Source organism: Macaca fascicularis, chromosome 7 (assembly GCF_037993035.2).
Source record: "Macaca fascicularis isolate 582-1 chromosome 7, T2T-MFA8v1.1".
In the NCBI taxonomy this organism is placed as follows: domain Eukaryota; kingdom Metazoa; phylum Chordata; class Mammalia; order Primates; family Cercopithecidae; genus Macaca; species Macaca fascicularis.
This window is the reverse complement of record NC_088381.1, coordinates 149,181,368-149,204,384: the sequence shown is the minus strand read 5'-3', so window position 1 is coordinate 149,204,384 and position 23,017 is coordinate 149,181,368. Positions and strand designations below refer to the sequence as shown.

The 23,017-nt window shown below is 40.6% G+C and overlaps 1 protein-coding gene across 4 annotated transcripts in view; it reads left to right on the top strand.

Annotated features, from left to right (window-relative positions):
- The first annotated feature begins 12,598 nt into the window (after positions 1 to 12,598).
- Positions 12,599 to 23,017, top strand: part of GTF2A1 (general transcription factor IIA subunit 1) — a 46,061-nt gene continuing 35,642 nt past the window's right edge. For 2 of the 4 annotated variants that reach the window (XM_005561949.5, XM_065549176.2), the window contains exons 1-2: positions 13,024 to 13,487; positions 17,610 to 17,711. In XM_005561949.5, the coding sequence (XP_005562006.1) occupies positions 13,458 to 13,487; positions 17,610 to 17,711 (132 nt within the window). In that variant the 5' untranslated portion in view covers positions 13,024 to 13,457. Of the gene's footprint in view, positions 12,841 to 13,023; positions 13,488 to 17,609; positions 17,712 to 23,017 lie in introns of those variants that run through there. The other 2 variants (XM_005561950.5, XM_015454064.4) reach the window with 2 other exon arrangements.

The window sequence follows — 23,017 nt, the reverse complement described above, 5'->3', positions numbered from 1 at the left end:
ACATTCCAAGAGCAGCTTTCATATAGCTTGCAGATGCCAGGGTGAGTAAAAAGGACCCTTTCCTCCAAATATCAGGGATCTGGACTCTAATCATTGATTGCTGTTTCTGACTCACAAAGGTGCAAAGAGGCAGGTAGCCATTGTTGACCTCTCCCAACTGTTGTATGCCCCTCCTCCTCCAGCTGAAGCTACTTCCAGGGGATTAAAAGGGCTGGCACCCCCTACTCCATTTATTTTTCTTTTTCCCCCCTTTTTCAGAGCCATATATTAATGACTAGACATTCAAAAGCAACTACATATGTGGGAGAAATTAGAAAGTCATAGTGTATGCTCAGGGAAAGGTGCAAGCTTAGAAAAGATCTGAGAAGACCTTAAGTTTACACCTCAGACTGACACGTGACACAGAGGCAGTCTATGACAATTTTAAAAAGCAGCAAACTCTGGGCAAGAGAAAGAATCTGATTTCCAGAGTTACTACGTTATTAGATTCCACGGTCCAGTTTTGAACCAAAAGAAAAATTACAAGATATACAAAGAAATAGGAAAGTATGGCCCATTCAAGGGAAAAAAAAAATCAACAGAAATTGTCCCTGAAAAAAGCTAATGGTGGTGGAACTAGACAAACACCTTAACAAAACTGGCTAGGTATGGTGGCTCACTCAGGTAATCCCAGCACTTTGGGAAACTGAGGCAGGCAGATCACTTGAGGTCAAGAGTTTGAGACCAGCCTGGCCAACATGGGTTTTTTTTTTTAGTAGAAACAGGGCTTACTAGAAACCCCGTCTCTACTAAAAATACAAAAATTAACTGGGCGTGGTGGTATGCACCTGGAGTCTCAGCTGCTTGGGAGGCTGAGGCAGGAGAATCGCTTTAACCCAGCAGGCGGAGGTTGCAGTGAGCTGAGATTGCGCCATTGCACTCCAGCCTGAGTGACAGAGTGAAACTCTGTTTCAAAACAAAACAAAACAAAAAGACTGTAACAAAACTGTCTTAAAGATGCTCAAAAGAACTAAAGGAAAATGTGGAGAAAAGTCAAGAGAATGATGTATGAACAAAAGGGAAACATCAATAAGGAGGCAGAAAAGCTAAAAAGAAACCAGAAAAGAAAAGAAAAGACTATGGGGTTGAAAAGTACAAAACTAAAATAAAAAATTGAGGAGAGGCATTCAAAGGCAGATTTGTGCAGGAAAAATAATTAGTGAACTTGAAAATAGGCCAGTGGAAATTATTGACCGTGAGAAGCAGAAAGGAAAAGAACTGAAGAAAAGTGAGCAGAGCTAAGGGACCTGTGGGGCACACTCAAGTGGATGAACATATGTACTGTAAGAGTTCCAGAGGGAGAAAACAAGAGGAAAGGAATAGAGAGAGTATTTGAAGAAATAATAGCTGAAAACATTCTAAATTAAATGAAAAACATGAACGTAAACATCCAACAAACTCCAAATAGGATGAACTCATACAGGGCAACTCCAGGATACATTACAGTCAAACTGTCAAAGATCAAAGAGAGAATCTTGAAAGCAGCAAGAGAAAAGCCACTTATCACATACAAGAGTTTCTCAGTAAGATTATCCACAGATTTCTCATCAGAAACTTTTGAGGCTGATATACATAAGGTGCTAAAAGAAAAAAAAAACTGTCAAAGAGGAATCCTATATTCAGCAAAACTGTCCTTCAAAAGTGAGGGAAAAATTAAGACATTCCCAGATAAATAAAGGCTGACAGAGCTTTTATTTACCTAACTTGTTATCACTAAACCTGGCCTGCGGGAAGTGCTAAATAGAGTCCTCCAGGTTAAAATGAAAGAAAACAAGACAGTAACATAAAGCGATATGAAGAAATAAAGATCTCATTAAAGGCAAATACATGGGCAATTATAAAAGCTAGTATTAGCCACGCGTGGTGGCTCATGCCTGTAATCCCAGCACTTTGGGAGGCTGAGGCGGGTGGATCAGCTGCGGTTGGGAGTTCAAGACCAGCCTGACCAATACGGAGAAACCCCATCTCTACTAAAAATACAAACTTAGCTGGGCGTGGTGGCACATGCCTGCAATCCCAGCTAATTGGGAGGCTGAGGCAGAAGAATTGCTTGAACCAGGGAGGTGAAGGTTGCAGTGAGCTGAGATTGTGCCATTGCACTCCAGCCTGGGCAACAAGAGCCAAATTCCGTCTCAAAAAAAGAAAAAGGTAGTATTGAAGACATTTATGTTAAGTGAAATAATTAGCCAGGCACAGAAAGACAAATATCATATGATCTCACTTATGTGTGGAATCTAAAAATGTTCAACTCATAGAATCAGAGAGTAGAATGATGGTTAACAGGGGATTGGGGATGGTGAAGGTTGGAAAGATGCTGGTCCAAGGATACAAAGTTTAAGTTAGCTAAGAGGAATAAGTCTAAGAGATCTGTTGATCTATAGGACTATAGTTAATAATAATGTATTATATCCTTGAAAATTGCTAAGAGTATATTTTAAGTGCTCTTACCACAAAAAATAATAAGTATATGATGTAATGCATATGTTAACTTGACTTAGCCATCTATGATGTATACATATTTCAAAACATCATGGTGTACACAATAAATATACACAATTTTTGTCAATTCAGAAAAATAAATGTTTTTAAAAGATAGTGTTATTGTAACTATGGTTTGTAACTACATTTTTTTCTGCATGTATTAAGAGGTTAATACATTAAAAAACAATTATTAAGTTCTAGCTAATGCAATAAGACAGGAAAATGAAAATAAATATCTACAGATTGGAAAGGAATAAAACTGCTTTTGTTTGTAGATGTCATGATTACTTATGCAGAAAATCTGGAAGAATTGACCAAAAAAATCTCCTAGAACTAATAAGCGATTATAGCAGGGTTACATGATACTAGGTTAATACTCAATAGCTAATTACTTTCCTATATGTCAGCAAAGAACAAGTGAAATTTAAAAGTAAAAATACAGTATCATTTACATTAACACCTCCAAATGAAATACTTATATATACTATAAAACAAAACAAAATAAAAACAGAAAATAATGTGTTAATGAGGATATGGAGAAATTGGAGCCTTGTGCACTGTTGGTGGGAATGTAAAATGGTACAATTGCTGTTGGTTTCACTGGGGAATTGCACTAAACAGTAAAAGAAGAACTAACACCAATCCTCCTGAAACTTTTTTTTTTTTTTTTTTTTTTTTGAGATGGAGTGTTGCTCTTGTTGCCCAGGCAGGAGTGCAGTGGTGCAATCTCGGCTCACTGCAACCTCTGCCTCCTGGGCTTAAGCGATTCTCCTGCCTCAGCCTCCTGAGTAGCTGGGATTACAGGCACCCGCCACCACACCCAGCTAATTTCTTTTTTGTATTTTTGGTAGAGACAGGGTTTCACCATGTTGACCTGGCTGGTCTCAAACTCCTGACCTCAGGTGATCCACCTGCCTTGGTCTCCCTAAGTGCTGGGATTATAGGTGTGAGCCACCGCACTCGGTCTTCCTGAAACTTTTCAAAAAAAAAAAAAAATGAAGAGGTGGGAACACTTTGTAACTCATTCTATGAGGCTGGCATTACTGTGATACCAAAGTTAAACAAAGGCACAAGAAAACTGTGGACCATTATCCTTTCTGGACACTGGTGTAAGAATTCTCAAGAAAATACTACTGACAAATCAAGTTCAGCAGCATATATAAAGGATAATACACCATGACCACATGGTATTTATTCCTGGAGTGTGAAGATGGTTCAACATACAAATCCTGATCAATGTAATACACCACATTCACAGAACAAAGAAAAAGCCCATGATTATCTCAATTAGAGCAGAAAAAGCATTTACCAAAATTCAACATTCTTTCATAATAAAAACACCCAACAAACTAGAAATAAAAACTACCTCAATATAATAAAAGCCATATACTTAAAAAAAAAAACTGAACATCACACTCAATGGTGAAATACTGAAAACTTTTCCTGTAAAATCAGAAACAAGGCAAGGATGCCCACTTTTCCCACTTCTGTCAACATGCTACTAGAAAGTTCTAGCTAGAACAATTAGGCAAGAAAAAGAAATATGTGGCATCCCAGTTGGAAAGGAAGAAGTAAAATTGTCACAGTTCACAGGTGATATCATATGTTAAAACAAACAAACAAACAAACAAAAAACAAAACAAAAACCCTAAAGACTCCACAACAGCACTTTGGGAGGCCAAGGCGGGCGGATCACGAGGTCAGGAGATCGAGACCATCCTGGCTGACACGGTGAAACCCTGTCTCTATTAAAAATACAAAAAATTAGCCAGGTATGGTTGTGGGTGCTTGTTCTCAAATTATCATAGTGTACTATATACTCACCTATCTTCTTCGTGTTATGATGTGAGATTATAAAATTTCTGATGAAATTTCCAGAAATAAACAATTCATAAATTGTAAATTACACATTGTTCTGAATATCATGAATAACATGGGCATTGTGCCATAAATGAAATTACCAGAAATAAGCAATTCGTAAGTTTTAAATTACATGCTGTTCTGAATATCACGATAAACTCTCACACTGTCCTGCTCTGTCCCACCCAATTGCAATTCGTCGCTTAGCCATACAGGTTATTAGATCAACTGGCCCAGTATCACAATACTTGTATTTAAGTCATCCTTATTTTACTTAATAATGGCTCCAAAGCGCAAGAGTGATTATGTAATATTTTTGGACCTCAGTTGACTGCAGATAGCTGAAACTTCAGAAAGCAAAACCATGCATAAGGGGGGGACTACTGACATTTAGTCCATATGTAAAGGCCTGAGAACAAGGAGACCTGATGTCCAAGAATAGAAAAAGATGGATGTTTCTGCTCAAACAGAGAGAATGAATTCACCCTTTCAATGTTTGGTTCTATTCACGCCCTCAATGGACTGGATGATGCCTGCCCGCACTGGTGAGGGCAATCTTCTTTACTCAGTCTACTGATTTAATTGCTAATATTATCCAGTAACCCCCTCACAGACACACCCAGAAGTAATGTTTCACCAGCTAGCTAGGCATCCCTTAGCGCAGTCAAGTTAATACGTAACATTAACTATCACATAAGGATTCTACCCAGTGTTAGGGGAAGCATGGACCTACCAACACCTTGGTTTTTTGTTTGTTTTGAGATGGAGTCTCACTGTGTCACCCAGGCTGGAGTGCAGTGGCGTGATCTTGGCTCACTGCAACCTCTGCCTCCTGGGTTTAGGACATTCTCCTGCCTCAGCCTCCCGAGTAGCTGGGACTACAGGCGTGTGCCACCACGCCTGGCAAATTTTTTTGCATTTTTTTTAATAGAGACGGGGTTTCACCATGTTAGCCAGGATGGTCTCGATCTCCTGAACTTGTGATCTGCCCACCTCGGCTTCCCAAAGTGCTGGGATTACAGGTGTGCCCGGCCAACACCTTGGTTTTAAACTGCTAGCCTCCAGAACTGTCAGACGATAAATTTTTTTTATTTTTTTATTATTTTGAGTCGGGAGTCTCGCTCTGTCCCCCAGGCTAGAGTACAGTGGCACATCTCAGATCACTGCAAGCTCCGCCTCCTGAGTTCAGGCCATTCTCCTGCCTCAGCCTCCCAAGTAGCTGGGACTACAGGTGCCTGCCACCATGCCCGGCTAATTTTTGGTATTTTTAGTAGAGACGGGGTTTCATCGTGTTAGCCAGGATGGTCTCGATCTCCTGACCTCGTGATCCACCTGCCTCGGCCTCCTAAAGTGCTGGGATTACAGGCGTGAGCCACCACGCCCAGCCAAATTCTTGTTGTTTTAAACTACCTAGTTTGTGGCACTTTGTTACAACAGCCCTGGGAAACAAATACACCTTCCTTGTTATCCACATGAAAAGATATTCTAGAGTCACTTTGTCTTATTTTAGTCAATAATTGGTAATTTTGCTTGGTTTAAACGTTTTTTTATCCCAGTCCTAGAGTCATTATTCCTTGGAAAATAGAATTTCAAGATAATGATCTGGGAGCAAGAGGTGCTCCCAAATACTGGAGCACTGGACTGGTCATTGTTTGTTTTAGCTTTCTGGGGACAAATATATTTTATAAGATCAAACATTGAGTTTGGGTGGTGGTGGTGGTTGTTAAGAAAAGACATTTCCTGCTCTTGACCTGGAATCAGAATCAGACATTTCTCCACAAAGCACTGGTCTTGAAATCTTATAATTTAGGTACCTAGTGTACTTATTACTACCGTGCTGGTCATTGTTTCTAGGCCTCTTCAGAGCCAGAAGGGAATTTTGACAAAATTCACCAAGATACTTCTAATTCAAATTCAGGACTACAGAATTTGTACTTATCCTCCTGTACCTTACATCTGCATCTTCTTTCTCCCATATGATAAAGAGATTAGCATTATGAACCAGGAGACTGAGTAAATAAGATTGCCCTCAACAATGCAGGTAAGCCTTATCCAATCTATTGAGGGCCTGGTTCTCAAGAACAATTGGGATTAGATAATTAGAACATAATATAATTACTCATATTCTTTAACCCACATTTCACATAAAATTACCAAAATATATTTCCAAACATCATCACCAACAGTGCAAATACTAACAACACTTAAAATTTTTTGGACATTTCTTTTTATCCTTAAAAATATCCCACTATGGGTATCTAGTCAAATTATTGTGTTTGAAAGTCACTTGAAAAAGTTCTTTGTGCGTTACGTAACATTTGGTTAAGTTACTTAACTTTTAGATTGGGGAATTGTTTTTCAAAATTTAAGTTTTTAAAAACTAAGTAAAGTATGTGTTTTCAGTCAAATCTAAAAAACAAAAGTACATTTAAATAACTCTTTTTTTTTCTGTCTTCTCCACACTCTTCTCTCCCAGTCCTTATAGGTAACCTTTAAAGATATATACATATGGTTTATATTTCCTTTTTTTTTTTTTTTTGAGAGGGTGTCAGGCTCTGTCACCCAGGCTGGAGTGCAGTGGTGTGACCTCAGATAACTGTAACTTCTACCTCCCTGGTTCAAGTGATTCTCCTGCCTCAGCCTCCCAAGTAGCTGGGATTTCAGATGCTTGCCACCGTGCCCAGTTAATTTTTGTATTTTTAGTAGAGACAATGTTTTGCCATGTTGACCAGGCTGGTCTTGAACTTCTGACCTCAGGTGATCTGCCCTCCTTAGCCTCCCAAAGTGCTAGGATTACACGTGTGAGCCACCATGCCTGGCCATATTTCCTTTTAAAAAAAAAAGAAATAGTAAGCAAGTGTATTACACACATTTTTGTATTTTCTCTTTTCTTAAATGGAGGCAAAGAATACTTTTCTACATCTAACTTTTTTCATTCAGCATTATATTCCAAAGATCATTCCATAGTGGGTATATATATACATTCCTTATTTCTTCTTCCAGCTGCATAGTACTCACCTGTGTGCATGTACTATAGTTTATTCAACCAGCCTCCTTATATGGACATGTGGGACACGGACATATTATATAATCTTCTTATATAAAATATTTACTTTTTTGGGGGGTGGGATGGGTGTTAATGCAGTCCTACAATGAATAGTCTGGAGCATATATCTTTTCTTATCTTTATAAGAAGATAAGAAAAGATATATGTATCTGTGGGACAGAGTCCTAGATTTGGCATTGCTAGGTCAATGGGCAAATTCATTCATAACTTTTACTACATATAGTTGGGCACACGTGTAACTAAGCAATCTGATATATTTAATCAATAAATCAGCTTTCAGCTTAAGGAATCATCTCATTATATTAACATACAAAAATTATGCTGTGGGCCAGGCGCGGTGGCTCACGCCTGTAATCCCAGCACTTTGGAAGGTCGAGGTAGGTGGATCACAAGGTCAGGAGTTCAAGACCAGCCTAGCCAAGATGGTGAAACCCCGTCTCTACTAAAAATACAGAAATTAGCAGGGCACGGTGGCAGGCGCCTATAATCCCAGCTACTTGGGAGGCTGACGCAGGAGAATTGCTTGAATCCGGGGGCAGAGGTTTCAGTGAGCCAAGGTCGAGCCACTGCACTCTAGCCTGGGCAACAGAGTAAGACTCCATCTCAAAACAAAAACAAAAACAAAAACAAACGCTGTGTACTTATAACCAGCTCAAGTCTGGCTGCTCATTGCTCAGAAGCTGAAAACATGAGAAGCGACATGTAGTGAAAGGATAGCAACTTTATTCAAATATTAGCAGTTGGGGGATGGACAGGCTTATGCCTTTAACAGATCACTCCAACTTTTTGGGCTGAGTGAAGGGGTTTAAGAAGCAAAAAGGTGTAGGAAATATGCAGGAGTAGCGCAGGAAGGTGTAGGTCTGTGTGCCTTCTTCTGATGGCCATCTTCAGTGACTGCCTGCCTGGAGGCCCAGTTCACATCATATGACCTCAGCTGGTAGTGCTGGACTAATGGTTCCTAATCCCCCTTGAGCAGGAGGATTCTGCAGTTGGGGTCTCTCCCTCTAGTTTGTTTCAAAATTGGCCCCTGGAATTTTTAAGCAAGCACATCAGTAAGATAAGTGAGCCCTGTTCTCAGAAGGGGCTGGTGAGAAAGGGACAAAGTTTCAAAGTATGTTTCAAGGCTGAAAGCAAGCAAGCAAGAAAAAAAAAGTTTTAAAATGCATTGTGAGGCTGGGATGCTGTTACATATTTACCACCTGAGTTATCAAAATTTGGCTAAGCTTCTTGTAAAGTAAGCATTGGCCACCGACATCATTATTTAAAAAAAATTTTTTTGAGACAGGGTCTCGCTCTGTCTCCCAGGCTGGAATACAGTGGTGCAGTCTTGGCTCACTGCAGCCTCCACCTCCTGGGTTCAAGTGATTCTTGTGCCTCAGCCTCCAGAGTAGTTGGGATTACAGGGTAATGCACAAGCATACCCAGCTAATTTTTGTATTTTTAGTAGAGATGGGTTTTCACCATGTTGGCCAGGCTGGTCTCAAACTTCTGACCTCAAGTAATCCACCCACCTCATCCTCCCAAAGTGCTGGGATTACTGATGTGAGCCACCACTCCTGGCTGTTGTTGTTTGTTTGAGACAGTCTGTTTCCAGCTCTGGTGCCCAGGCACGATCTTGGTTCACTGCAACCTCTGCCTCCTAAGTAGCTGGGATTACAGGCACATGCCACCATACCCCGCTAATTCTGAGCATTTTTAGTAGACATAGGGTTTCGCCATGTTGGCCAGGCTGGTCTTGAACTCCTGGCCTTAAGTGATCTGCCTGCCTCAGCCTCCCAAAGTGCTAGGATTACAGGCATGAACCACAACACATAGCCATCATTATTAAAATGTAATGGTAGTATTCTACAAAGTGAGTTAAGAACATCTTTCCCCAGCTTTGATGATACTGGTGTAGCTGTTACAGTTACCATTAATAATAAAACCACCACCAAATACTTGTCAGAGCACTTCCTAGTACCTTTGATCTTCCAACAACGATAGGTGATGGTGATTATTTCACCTTATTGACACAGAGAGAATCATGGCACAAATGTCACACAGGAATTTAGTGGCAAGAGTCAAACCTGATTCCACCAAAACTCCACACCAAGTTAACTTATTTTTGCTAAAAACTACAAACTGGTCTCCACTTCGTTCTACAGAAAATAACTCAGAGCTGGTTGGTGTTTTAAGGCATGAAGTAGCAATTTCAAACTAACTTACAACAGACAAAGACAATTTAAAAAGATTTTTTAAAATCTCTTCATCACGTGTATCGAACTGATTTGTGTGGTCACCAGTTTCTTCTTATAGCCACCACCAAAAATGTGTGCATGGGAAAATCGGCAGTTTCTTTGAAAATGACAGAAACATAGGTGAAATCTGAATGCGGTATAATTTTTTTTTGGTAGGACTGAAATATGTATGCTTTCAGCAGCTTAAATGAATGCTATGACTATGCACTACCCTTTAAAACAAGAACTTTCATTAAGATTAGTAAACTTGCTGGGCATGGTGGCGTTCAGCTATACCCCAGCACTTTGGGAGGTCAAGGCAGGTGGATCACCCGAGGTCAGGAGTTCGAAACCAGCCTGGCCAACAATGGTGAAACCCCGTCTCTACCAAAACTACAAAAATAAGCTGGCGTGGTGGCGTGAGTCTGCAATTCCAGTTACTCGGAAAGCTGAGGCAGGAGAATAACTCGAACCCATGAGGCAGAGGCTGCAGTAAGCCGAGATCACACCACTGCACTCCAGTCTGGATGACAGAGCGAGACTCTGTCTCAAAAAGAAAGAAAGAAAGAAAGACAAAAAAAGAAATGATTAGTAAGCTCGAGGCATCTTTCTTCTTCAATTTTGTATCCTCCCAAAGTGCCCAATACTACTGAGCATGAGGACCTAAATAGGCTTCAAAACTAGTTTTGTTTTTTCTTTCTTCACTATTTAAGAAAATGGAGTTTGATGGGAAATCACGAGATTTTAGTTTAAGCCAATTTCCACAATCTTTTTAGACTCTTTTCTTTCTTGGCATTGTTGCTAAAAGAGTCATTTGGACAGTTAAATACTTAAATGTTTGGACATAGAAGGTTTGGTGTCATTTTGTGGATGGTACAACAAAATTTATACATTGATTTTTTTCCCTTTTCTTCTCTTATTTTACAGTTATCTACTGTTTAGGCTGCATATTAAAAGAAAGACGCAACATTTTATCTCCCAATATAAATCATTTTGAAGTTACAAAAACACACACAAACATTCATCACAAAGAGAGGACTGTTATGTATCTATCTAAGTACATCGCTGCTACAAAGTATGAGATCAAACAGCAAATCCTGTATAAATGTTTTATATAGCAGAAAGAGCTGTTAAAGTTAAAAACGTCATTCAAGCTGTAGGAGTCCAACAATAAAAAGTTCAGATAGAAACAATTTACATATGATGCTAAATGTAATCTTACTTGGGAGTTTTCTCTCACAAATTTTCAGTTTTGTGAATTAAAAGGCTGCAGCTTCTAAGTATTCAGTCCTACAATTTTCGTGAAAGAACAGAAAATATTTCTTTCTGAAACTAAACGGGATGGCACACATATGTTGCAATGAAGGCATATAACAGCTGTTGAGGGACTGGGAAACCAATATATTGGAATGGAATCCATGATGGCTAGATGCCAGACACACAAGCAATCTAAGTTCCTGGGTAAATATTAACCAAGTGCTTAGGTCTTTTTGCAATCTAGGTGCAAAGAGAGATGCCAACTCAGAGCCTCCAGGGAGTCTGATGGTCTTAAGGAGGCCAAGACTGGGTTTTCCACCATTTTAATCCAATAACTACATTCCATTATTTCACAGATTAAATCTGTGAAGAGCAAACCTCATAGCTTCTCTTCCATGTCCTGTCTGCAGTGGTTTTAACTTTAATTGATGGCAAAACTACTCAACCATTTAGTCAAGAATACCAAGTAGTAGGGAAGAAAACTAGGTAGAAAGTGAATGATTCCAGGTGCAAAGCGTTTGGGAGTATGTATACAGAGAAGCAAGAAGAAGTCCTCTCAATACGTAGTAAAACTTACCAGGAATGGTATTGTTTAGTGTAACTTTTCGGTTTGTCACTTGAATATTAAATGAATTACAAATGTTGATAGAATAATACACCAAGAATACTGATTTCCTGTGATTTTTTTCTTTAAGTGTCCCAGACCATGAAGCTGTACAGGAAACTGGGAAGCAACTAAGGGTTAAGAGGCGAACGAACTTGGTGTGAAAAGAAATCTCAAGGTTCATAGATATTCTTTACACCCATTCACAATCTCCCATTTTCTGGGTATTCAAGGCCTCTGGTTTCTCTAATCCCTTTCTTCAAGTCTTGGCAGGATTCATTTTTTTTCCCTCTCTGGTAAGACGCCTTTGATATTTTTCAAATCCGGTTTCACCAGCACAGAACTTTGACATTTCGTTTTGCTTTGTCTCTGGAAGACAAACTCCCTCACTCATCCAAGCGACATCTCAAGTCCCTCAAAATTCCCAGGGACAAGAAAATTAGGTACTATGAATTCTGCCTTCCAAACAGCATTCTCTGTTCCGCTTGCAATGTCGATATAAAGGCAGGATTTGCTTGGGCAGAATAGGTCAAAAGCTTATTGAATTGCACATGGAACACAGCCTGCTTGCTCTCTTATAGCGAGAGGCCATGAGAGTTGCTGGGTCAAGGGCATGCATTTCAATGTGATCAGTCACTATACGTTGGCCATGCGGAGTCGCAGTATTTTGGCAATATTTTTAAAAACCAGGGAAAGTTACTGTGCTGTTATAATCCAAAGGCTGGTGGGGTTTTCTTCCCCACCGCATCTCCACTAGCGTGATAAATTAAAGTACGTGGGCTAGTAGAGAACTAACCTCTGGGCAACTTAAGCCTAGTCTTCGCAGCGTACCCAGTGTGGAAACAAACGAATCAGAGGTTACTAATTCTGGAATGTTAAAAGTGGGCCCCGATCGGCGTTTACTCCCTTTGGGAAATCCTATACAATTCTGCGCGCGAAAGACCCACCCTTGGTGAGGCGCGAAAGCCGAGAAGCTTATAGTCAAAGCCTCGCTGACAAATCAAGAGATGACTCCGCATTTAAAACCTTCCCGAATAGGAACGCGCCAGAGGCCGGAAGCTACGCCACGTGACCAATCCTCCTCCGCGGCCATTCCTAGTGAGGCAGTAGGCACCGCCTCTGTCACATTTCCTAGCTCCTACAGCGCGGGACCGGGCGGAAACGTGCGACAGGAGGCGGTCCCACCTAGCTTCGGAGTGTCACTAGAACTCGCGTCTTTTCCAGCAATGCTTTGCAAGTACTTCACCGCAAAGAACTGCCGCAGACTTCCGCCTGGGTGCCAACCACGTGATCAGGCGAGCGTTGGAGAGGCGTAGGTCCGACTACACTAGTTCACTCCCCGGGCTCCGCCAGCCCAGCACCCACCACGGCGCGTGACAACGCGGCTCGCGGCGGCCTCCGCCCCGGCGCGCCTGCGCACGCGGCTCTCGCGGTGTCTCGCGCTCAGCCCCGCCCACATCTGCCCCCGCCCTTTCCGCCCCTCCCTCCCCCTTCACCCTGTTTCTCGGCGGCGGCGGCGGCGGTGGCGGCTCGCGCAGCTTGTTGGCTCGCTATATAAAGGAGAGAAGCGGGCGGACCGGACGGCTGGAGCTGCAGCCGGTGGCGGCAGCGGCGGCGCAGGGAGCGGCGACCGGTGGTGGTTTCCCTCCTTGGCGCGGGGTGGGGAGCGGGCAACGCCCCCCGGACCCCTAAAGGGTCGTGGCTTTTTTTTTAAAGGCGATTCTCGAGGTTTTTAGCTGCGGGAGGAGTGCCCCCCTCCTCCTCTCTCCGCTCTCCCTTACTCCTTCAGGATTGATTTTGTTTAAAATTTTTTCCCCAATCTTGTGGTGATTTGGGTCACCCTCCGGGTGTTTTAGTTTTTTTTTTTTTTTTTGGTTTTGTTTTTATCTTGTTTTCTTGGGGTTGCCCCCTCTTGTTTGTGTTGTGTGTGGAAATGGCGAACTCGGCAAATACAAACACCGTGGTAAGGACGTGGTTCGGTGGCCGGCGGGGGCTTCGTTCAGGCGGCAGCAACGGCCGGACCGGGCGGGGGCGGGGACGGCGGCGACTCCCGGCCTCGACTCTTCAGCCGTCCGCGCGGCCGCCGCCGCCGCCGCCGCCGCTTCCCGCCTCGGGCGGATCGGGCCGGAGCGCCGGGCGGCGGGCGCGGGGGGGCGCCGAGGGCTCGCGGCGCGGGGAGGGCGGGGGCGCCGGCGGGGCCTGGGGCAGCCGCGGGCCGGGCCGGGCCGCGGAGGCGGTTGGGCCCGGGCGGGCGTGCAGCCCCGGCCCCAGAACCCGGCCGCCGGGAGGGAGGGCGGGAGGGGAGCCGCCGCTTCCCCGCGAGGGGCCCGTCCGTGCTGTCTTGACGAGGGCTCCCCGAGCGGCTGCAGAACAAAAACCGTGTCTGGGGAATCGGGCGAACCCCCGAGACCCACCGTGATCCACTTTAATGCAGTGGAAGAATAATGATTACTTTGGGGGTTACTTAGGTTTTTTCTGGCTGTTGTGCTTTGGGAACCTTCACTGGGGCCATTTTATGTTTAAAAAAAGGAGGAAGGTTGGTTGAAAAGCACTTATCTCAGTTCCTTCCGAATGGGTAAAATGGCGAAGGGGAAGACCCCCATCGTATCTTCGACTAGCAGAAGCACCAAAACAAACAAAAAAAGCCTGCAGTGGTCCAAGTGTCCCCGCTTTCGCCTTGAAATTTACCTACTTCTTCCCGTTGGTCCCTTTTTGGTTACTTGAGATCACGTAGGTTTGCAAAAAGCAGTCACATAAATAACCTTTTCAGTCACCAACGCAATGTGATCACTAGTCCACCCAACTCTTATTTTTATGATGACAATAAAACACGTTTTTGCCCTGTCCCAAATGCCGCAGACCAGCCCGCGGCCGCCCGACACCGTACCGTTGGCGACTCGGGTCGATCCATCATGGCTGCGGCCGCTTACCCTGCTTTTCAGTCCCTGAGCCTTGTGGTCCTCCTCCCTTTGGCTGCCCTGTTTATATAGAGCCATTGCCGCTCTCTAATATAGACTCTGCCAGGATGGGAAGGTGCTTTTCAGTACTACGTCACCGCCTCTCCATTTAAACACCAGATCCGGCTTTAAATAGTGAGAGCTGCTGAGAGCGGGGCTGGGAGGTGCGTGCTCCCGAGGCGAGAGCCAGGCGCGTGCAGAGCTCAATTTATTTCTAGGTCCTTTTTTCACGCTGTAATTTCTCATCCGTCGGGGGCTGCTTTCAGAGCCCCAAGTTTTGGTTTTGTTCCTAGCAGCAGCCAGGATTTGCCTTCTTTGTTTGCTAGGGGAAATATATCCGAATCGCTGTCCCTTTTTATTTTGTTTACAGTTTTCAAAATTTATAATTTAAAACAAAGAGTTTTAGATAAGATGGTCTAGCCGTTTTTCTTGTGTGCATTATTTTCGGGAATTTAAAAAACTGTTTTCTACACTGAAAGTGTTAGCTGCAGAGGACTCGGTTTTGGTAGTGTTTTGTTTAAGTATTCAAGAAATATGTTAGAAATATAGCTCCCAATATTACATTATGTTTTCCTATAGTAAATATAAAAGACACGAGGCTTTTCAGAGAAATAGATAAGTACCTAAAGCTTCAGTATAGGACCATTTATGTGTATGAGAATCATGAGTAATTACAGGGAAGAGACATGCTGCAAACTGGATTAAAAAAAATTCTAAGTAGAACTTTATTGCCTTGGATATTAACATGGATATCCGGTGTAAAAATTATTCCAGTTTATCTTCCAGCATTGCATCAGGGAATTAACATTTTTGAAGGAAACCTTCTAACAAATCACTTAATGCCACTAGTGGCCCTCTTATTTACCAGTTCTTAAGTTTGAAATAACCTGTTTTTTAAAAATCAGGATAAACCTAAATTGTATTTCGTGATAGAAGCTTTGCCTGAAATATAGCGTAGAATTTTAAGTAATAATTTAGAAATTTCTTGTTTCGAATACTATGTGCCCACATACTTTTCAAAAATTACCTTGAGGGCTTTTCAAATTGTGAACAATTCTGCTAAATTACTTATTAGGCATGTATTTTGTGAAGAGTACACATTTCCCTTCCTTCAACTATAGAGCTTATGAAGCTGTTAAGTGGTCAAGTTGTGAGTTCATTAAGACACAAAAATAAAATCTTAAATAATGATTCATTAAGTAGAGAGTACTAGAAGAAAGCAGATTTATACCTATACGTGTCTGGATCTCCAGGCAACAGGTTTTTAGAGGTAACTGACTTCAGAAACACCAAAACACCGTCTAGTTTACTGAAAAGCATACATATTGTCAATTTGAGATTGATATTCCCAATTTAAAATATATTGCCCTCCTGATGTCTTGAGGAGTCATTGTTGGTTAAAACACACACACACACTTTACAGAGATACTTTTGTAATTCAGTTAAGTCACTTTAGGCAAGATGATGTCCATAGTCAGATATACTTTCCTTATATATAGAATTAGAATGTTAAAGTAGGGACTATAGAAATGTGCATTTTACAGATGAACAAACTTCAAGAGGAGGATTTGGCAAAATAAAGCAGGTTAGTGAGTGAAACAGTAAAGCAAGAACCCGGATATTTGAATTGGTTTTCTTGTAATGAGAAGGACTAAATAGTTTTTAATGGTTGAGGTAAATTGTACTGACAAACTCATTTGTATTTTGTTTGTTTTCTGAGACAGGGTCTGGGCCTGTCACCCAGGCTGGAGGGCAGTGCTACAATCTTGGCTCACTGCATCCTTTCCCTTCTGGGCTCAAGCCATCCTCCCACCTCAGCCTCCCAAGTAGCGGGGACTACGGGCACGTGCCACTATTCCTGGCTAATTTTTTGTATAGCCTGAATTTCACTATGTAACCCAGACTGGTCTTGAACTCCTGAGCTCAAGCGATCCTCCCAAAATGCTGGGATTACAGGTCATTGCATCTGGCCTCATTATTTGTAGTTTTCACAAGACAAGGACACATTTTCTTAGCAGTTCCCCTGTGTCACAGTGTTGCTGATAAGAGATGGTAGTGAAACACATATTTCTGTTTGAAGTTTGCTCATGAGAACAAACACTTAGTTTTTTTTGATAGCCATTTAACTTTAAGCAAGGTGTGAAACACAAGTAATGAGAAGACATCTAAAAAGCTTGTTAACCATAACTCTCTGATAATGGGTAGGATTTATAACCTGGCAACTCTAGTTTTGTCAAGGCAGCTCTAGTTTTGTCATCTGACATGACTTCCTTTTGTCTTACAGGTTAAAAATAGGATATGGATTGAGCTAATTGTTCTATCTCCCACCTTGTAGTTTTTAAATAATTTTTATTTTTTGAAAGTTCTTTCACATCTATTCTCATTTTGCCCATTTTACCATTCAACCTTCTAGAAGCCAGCTCCTTTACTTCCCGCTCCTCCTCCAAGTAATACCAACAGTGCTAATTATAATAATAATAATAAACGTTTAGAGGGTTTATGTTCATTATAATGTTTCATAGCATTATCTGGGCAGTAGTAGAGGAGAAATTCTGGGAAGGAAATCAGTGTACCTTGTTTCTTTGGGACCTTGAGACCTGTCATTGTGGGTGTGTGAGTAGTTTAATGGTGTAGCTTGAAAGTACAGACTGGGTCACACAACAGAAGTTAGGTGATTTTTAAACCTGAATGTTCATTAGATTGTAGATTATTACCAGGCAGATGACTCCCGGACGTAAGATTCTCCAAAGTCTTAAGATTTAGTGGTGAGGTAGTAAAACATACAACAGAGTTCAAACCAAGCATGGAATAGTAGAAGCCAGACGTAAGCAACCCCTGAAGCTGTTATTGAACATTACATTAGGTATTTTGACTATAACATAGGAAATTATAATTGAAAATTGTATGGACCTTGTAGGCATAGGGACCTTCTGTTTATGAATTGCATTAATCTTAAAATTTTTATTAAAGTATGCAGTCATCAAATCCAGTTTATGGCAAATGATGGTGGTCGTATCTTTAAATTCATATGTAGTTAGTTGGCAAAATGACTATTATATTGGTTTTGAATTATACATTGTAACCTGTGAAAAACTGTCTTTATCAAGTCTGTTATTTTTCCTTTAAAGCCTAAATTATACCGATCTGTGATTGAAGATGTCATTAATGACGTGAGAGACATCTTTCTGGACGATGGCGTGGATGAACAAGTACTGATGGAACTGAAAACCGTACGTTTGTCTTCTTAAAAATATTCCTACCTTTTCACCCCAAATCATTTTCTTTAGTCAGAGATGAATCTGTAATTTTTCTGTAGGGTGAACGTATAGTTTAGTGAAGTGTGCTGGTTTTAAATCCCAACTGTACCATGCATTCTTCCTCTGACCTTAGGCAGGCTACATTTATATTTCAGTTTCTTTACATGTAAGATGGAAATTGGTAGTATTTACCTTATAGGTTTGTTTTGAGGATTAAATGGGATAACCATATAAAATCTTAGCACAATGCCTGATAGTAGCATTAGCAGTTATTATTGGATAGTTAACATTCTACATTTTAGGGTCTAATTACTTGACATGCCTGGAAGAGTTTTCTTTCTTTTTTCTTTTTTTTTTTTTTTTTTTTTGAGACAGGGTTGGGCTCTGTCGCCCAGCTGGAGTGCAGTGGCACAATCTGGACTTACTGCAACCTCCGCCTCCCAGGCTCAAACCATCCTCCCACCTCTGGGACTACAGGCACATGCCAGCATGCCTGGCTAATTTTTGTATTTTTGGTAGGGATGGTTTTCACCATGTTGTCAAGGCTGCTTTCGAACTCCTGGCTGCAAGTGATCCTCCCGCCTCGGCCTCCCAAAGTGCTAGGATTATGGACGTGAGACACAGTGCCCAGCTTTAATCTTGCCTTTTTTTAATGGTCTTAATGTGCCTGTATTCTAAGTGTGTTTTAAGTTGTAGGGAGTAAGTGCTTGATAAAAGAATTTTAGGTTCTTGAAGTAGACCCTTTATGTAGGCCAAATGTTTTAAATATATTTTACATTAAGAGCTGGTTTTCTGTATCTTGGATTTAAGCAGAAATATTTAGTTTTTTTATTGGCAGTTGTGTTTTCCTTGCAGTGTAATGACTCATGAAATTGTGGACTATTTTTGCCCTGTTGGTTAGAATAGTGGTTCTCAAGGTATATAGTTCATGGAGTCCTGGGTTCTCCCCAAGGGTTCTTTCCAGGGGTCCACAAGGTTGACTAAATGCTCAAGTCTGGAAAATCATAGTTTGCCTTCATTCTTTCAAGTAAAAGTTGTATTCTGTGAGAAAAGTGGCCAGTTAAATTCATAACTCAAGCGCACAGATGCTTTTCCTTGAGATAACTGTAAATAAGCAGCAGAAATGCTGTATGCATACTTCTCATTTCTGAATATTAAAAAGATGTGGACTCAGTGTTGATACTAAGAAATTTGATTGTTTGATATTCTGTAATGAAGTGTGTTTACATTCGAAAGATCCATATAATTCATTGAACTTGTATTTTCTGAATGTCCAATGCATAATGTTGGAAAATTCATTCAAAATGCAAGATAAATTAATGAACTTTAACAGTATGAAAAGTTCATAGTTATATGGTTTCATATTCTGCATTGTAACTAACTTGTAAGAAACTATCACTTAAAAGTACCTTTTCTTTTCCTAACTACTTAACTGTAGGAAGGCAGATTTTCTTTGTATACCTCAACCAAAACAAAGCGAAAACACAGGCAGATATGAAAATCTAGCTATTTTCCTTTAAGTCATTTGTCATTCTCACTCAATTTTATTTACTAAAATATGACTATTTTCAGAAAACTGTTATTTATGTTAACATATAATGGATCCATTATTTCTAAACAAATTAGTAAGCATTAAACATTTGTTACAATTTCTGTTACTATAAATATAGGGGGGTGTAATTCACATACAGAGAAGCTCTTTGAGGGTCTCAGTAATTTTTTAAAGTGATAAAGCATCCTGAGGTGAAAGAGTTTTAGAACTGCTGGTTTAGAAGTTGAGTATTAAGCTCCTTTAAGTCTATGTACAAATAAATAATCACAGTTAATAAATGTTAAGGAACATTTGTTGTGGTGTCATTTATCCAACATAGGTTTAGAGGCTGCAGCTTGGCAACCAGTTTATTTTACGTAAAGCAAATCTCACCTTGATTGTGGTGATGAAGTAGGTCTTGATGTATTTATTAATAGATATCTGCAGGAAACTTCTCTAGAATTTTCAATAAGAATATTGTGTGAGGAGTTTCAGACCAGCCTGGCCAACATGGTGAAACCCTATCTCTACTAAAAATACAAAAATTAGCTGGGCATGGTGGTACGTGCCTGTAATCCCAGCTACTGGGGAGGCTGAGGCAGGAGTATGGCTTGAACCCAGGAGGCGGAGGTTGCAGTGAGCTGAGATCGTGCCACTACACTCCAGCCTGGGTGACAGAGCAAGACTCTGTCTTGGAAAAAAAACAAAAGAGTATACCTGTGTGAGTTAAGAAAAATATATAGGTGTGAAACAGATGAGCAAATATGTATTTACCTTGAGAAAAATGTAAGGGTTACTAATAGTGAAGAGTAGGTATCTAAAAATACAAGTGTAAGAGTGCTAATTCTGAGACATGAGTTGGAAGAAGAACAATATAAATTGTTCAAGTAGCATGAAGTAACTGAGGGATGTGAATAATTAGAAAACAAGCTTATTTTGTTTCCTTAGTGTAACGTGGAATGAGATTTTTGCAATTTATGTTATACTTTTATAATGGTTGTCCTTGTGGTTTCGTGACCTTGTATAGAAAATGCAGCATTTTTAGGTGTAGAAAATCAGTTCTAAAGATGTTAGGTAATTTTCTCTAGGTCAAATTCTAGTGGTCAGTCTGGGTTGTTATCTACTCTTGCTTTTCATAATGAAAATCTGGAGAATTTATTTTTCCTATCTTTAACAGTAGAATCGAGACGTTCTCTTGAAGAGAATGCGCTATCTTTGAGACCAAATGTTTCCACCTCCATTTTTATTATATATGACTTTTTTGGTACATATTTTATAGGTAACACACTGATTTTTAGTTTAATACTTAGGTTTTAATGGCAAAAAAAGTGACCTACTCAACTTTGAATCCCCAGCTTCTACCACAATGTCTGGGCATATGTGGTTGGCATTCAGTAAGTATTTGATTGAACTGTTTGATAACAGATATGGCACCTGAATCTAACTGAACAAAATAGTGTAATATTCTTGTTGTTTTTAAATGGGCCATACTCTTCTATCTGGGTTGTATTGAAGTTAAAAATAAAACTGTTAGACTAAAATGAGTTTATTTTAATTCTCTGCACTGAATTTCTTCAGGATCTCATTAGAATTTCTAGAATATGCCCTAGATTTAACAGCTGGACAGCCAGCATTGTCCAATAGAACTTTCTGCAGTGATGAAAGTGTTCTATATCTGTGCTCTTCAGTAGGGTAGCCACTATCCACATGTGCTTATTAAGCGCTCAAAATGTGGTTGGTGGAACTGAGCAACTGAATTTTTATTAATCTAAACCTAAATCACTACATATGGCTGATTGCTGCCATATTGGACTGCTCAGGTTTAGACATTCTTGCTTAATAAAACGAACTTTAATTTCGTATTTTATGGTTTAGAAACACTGGCATTATTAGCTCTAGCCCCTCTCCCCACTTTTTGGGGCCATTTTACAAACTTATCAAAAGCTTGTATAAGGCTATAAAGGAGGCAGTGGTGAATTAGATTGAGGACAAAGATGAATGATGAGAATGCATGTAATTTGAGGGTTAATGAGGTAATGCAGAAAGGGAGATGATAAGAATATTTCAACCCAGTCGTCGAGGTTATCTCTTGAACCACTGCGGGCCTACGTTAATGTGTAAACTATGAGAGGTAGAAAAAACAATAAAATACAGCCCTGGTTTTCAGTAAATCTATATTTGAATATAAATGTGTTTTGGATTGATGAGTGTCTATGGGTGGGAATGACACTGTAGAAATTCTCTTCAAAGTGAATGATAAAATCAGCCGGATTTCTAGATTTTCCGACCTGCCTATGTTCAGACATCAAGTTCTGTGGGAGATATAAAACATTTTTTCTCTTTTTAATAAAACAAATAAAATGAGAAGAGTTGCCTCAATTGGAAGTATATCTGAAATTCAGTTTATCTGCCTCTGGTTCAGATTTCTCAACATTGGCATTATTGACATTTTGCACCAGTTAATTCTTCGTTGCAGGGGCTGTCCTATTAATTGTAGGATGTTAGCAGCACAACTGGCCTCTGCCCACTAGATGCCAGTAGCACCCTTCAGTTGTATCCAGAAATGTCTCTAGACATTGCCAGATGTCGCTGGGGGGCAAAATCACCTCTGGCTGAGAACCACTATTCTAAATATACTCTAGCTGTATACATAAAAAGTACTTGATATACTCTAATTATATATAAATATTTGGACCATACGTTGAATGATAATCTACTATTTCATTTCATTTACTCTTAGGGAAAGCTCTGTTTCTCCAGCACTGTTTCTTGGGAACTCAGAAGTGTAATACATTTTATCCAGGAGCTAGATGTTTTGTGAAAGTAGGAGAATCCTTCAGAATTTCTAGCCCACCATGTTGCCAGGTTTAGCCACCTAACCTCTGGGCTTGTGATGTGAGGGGCTGCAATGCAGGTCTCTGATATGGCCTGGAGACATTTTCTCCATGGTCTTGGGGATTAACAGTAGGGAAGCAGTAAGGGGATTAACTTGGGGAGCAGTAAGTCCACTTATCTATAAAATCTCATGATTTTATATTCCAAGTAGACTTGGAATGTGCTTTGACAAAGTCATTTAGCTAATAAATGATAGAGCCACGAACCTAGCCCTTTTGCATCCATGTGACATATACAGTACTTAGCAGTAGGAAGGAAGGTAAGAGTTTTGACTAGATCTTGGGTTGTTGGTGGGTGGCACCTGAGATGGTTTTGAGGGTTGGCGACCTGCTCTGATAGCAGCAGTCCAGTTTAGAGACTAGGAGTTTGAACTAGTACTGGGATTAAAGGGAGGCAAGTGAGGGTCCTGGGGTGCAGAATACAAAGAGACATTCACTCTCTAGCCCTGACTGGGACATTGGAGTCAGACCACCTGGTTTATATCCCTATTCTGTCTGCCATTAGTTAGAGCGATCTTGGATAAGCTACCTAACTTCTTTCTCATCAGATTCTTTTTCTGTAAAAAGTCATAATAATATCTATCTTACAGAATTTTTGTGAAAAAACTAGTCTGTACATGTGTTTATAAAGTACACAGAATTTAGTAAGTTTTAGTTACCAGTCTGGTTAACACGATATACAAATGTACACGTGAATCATTTTGGGTACAGAAGATGAATTTTCTCCATCTAATTTCAGATACCTTGCAAAGATTAGTATTCCTGATTGTTTTCAATACTGTATTAGAGGCTGCGTGCGGTGGCTCATGCCTGTAATTCCAGCACTTTGGGAGGCCGAGGTGGGCGAATCACTT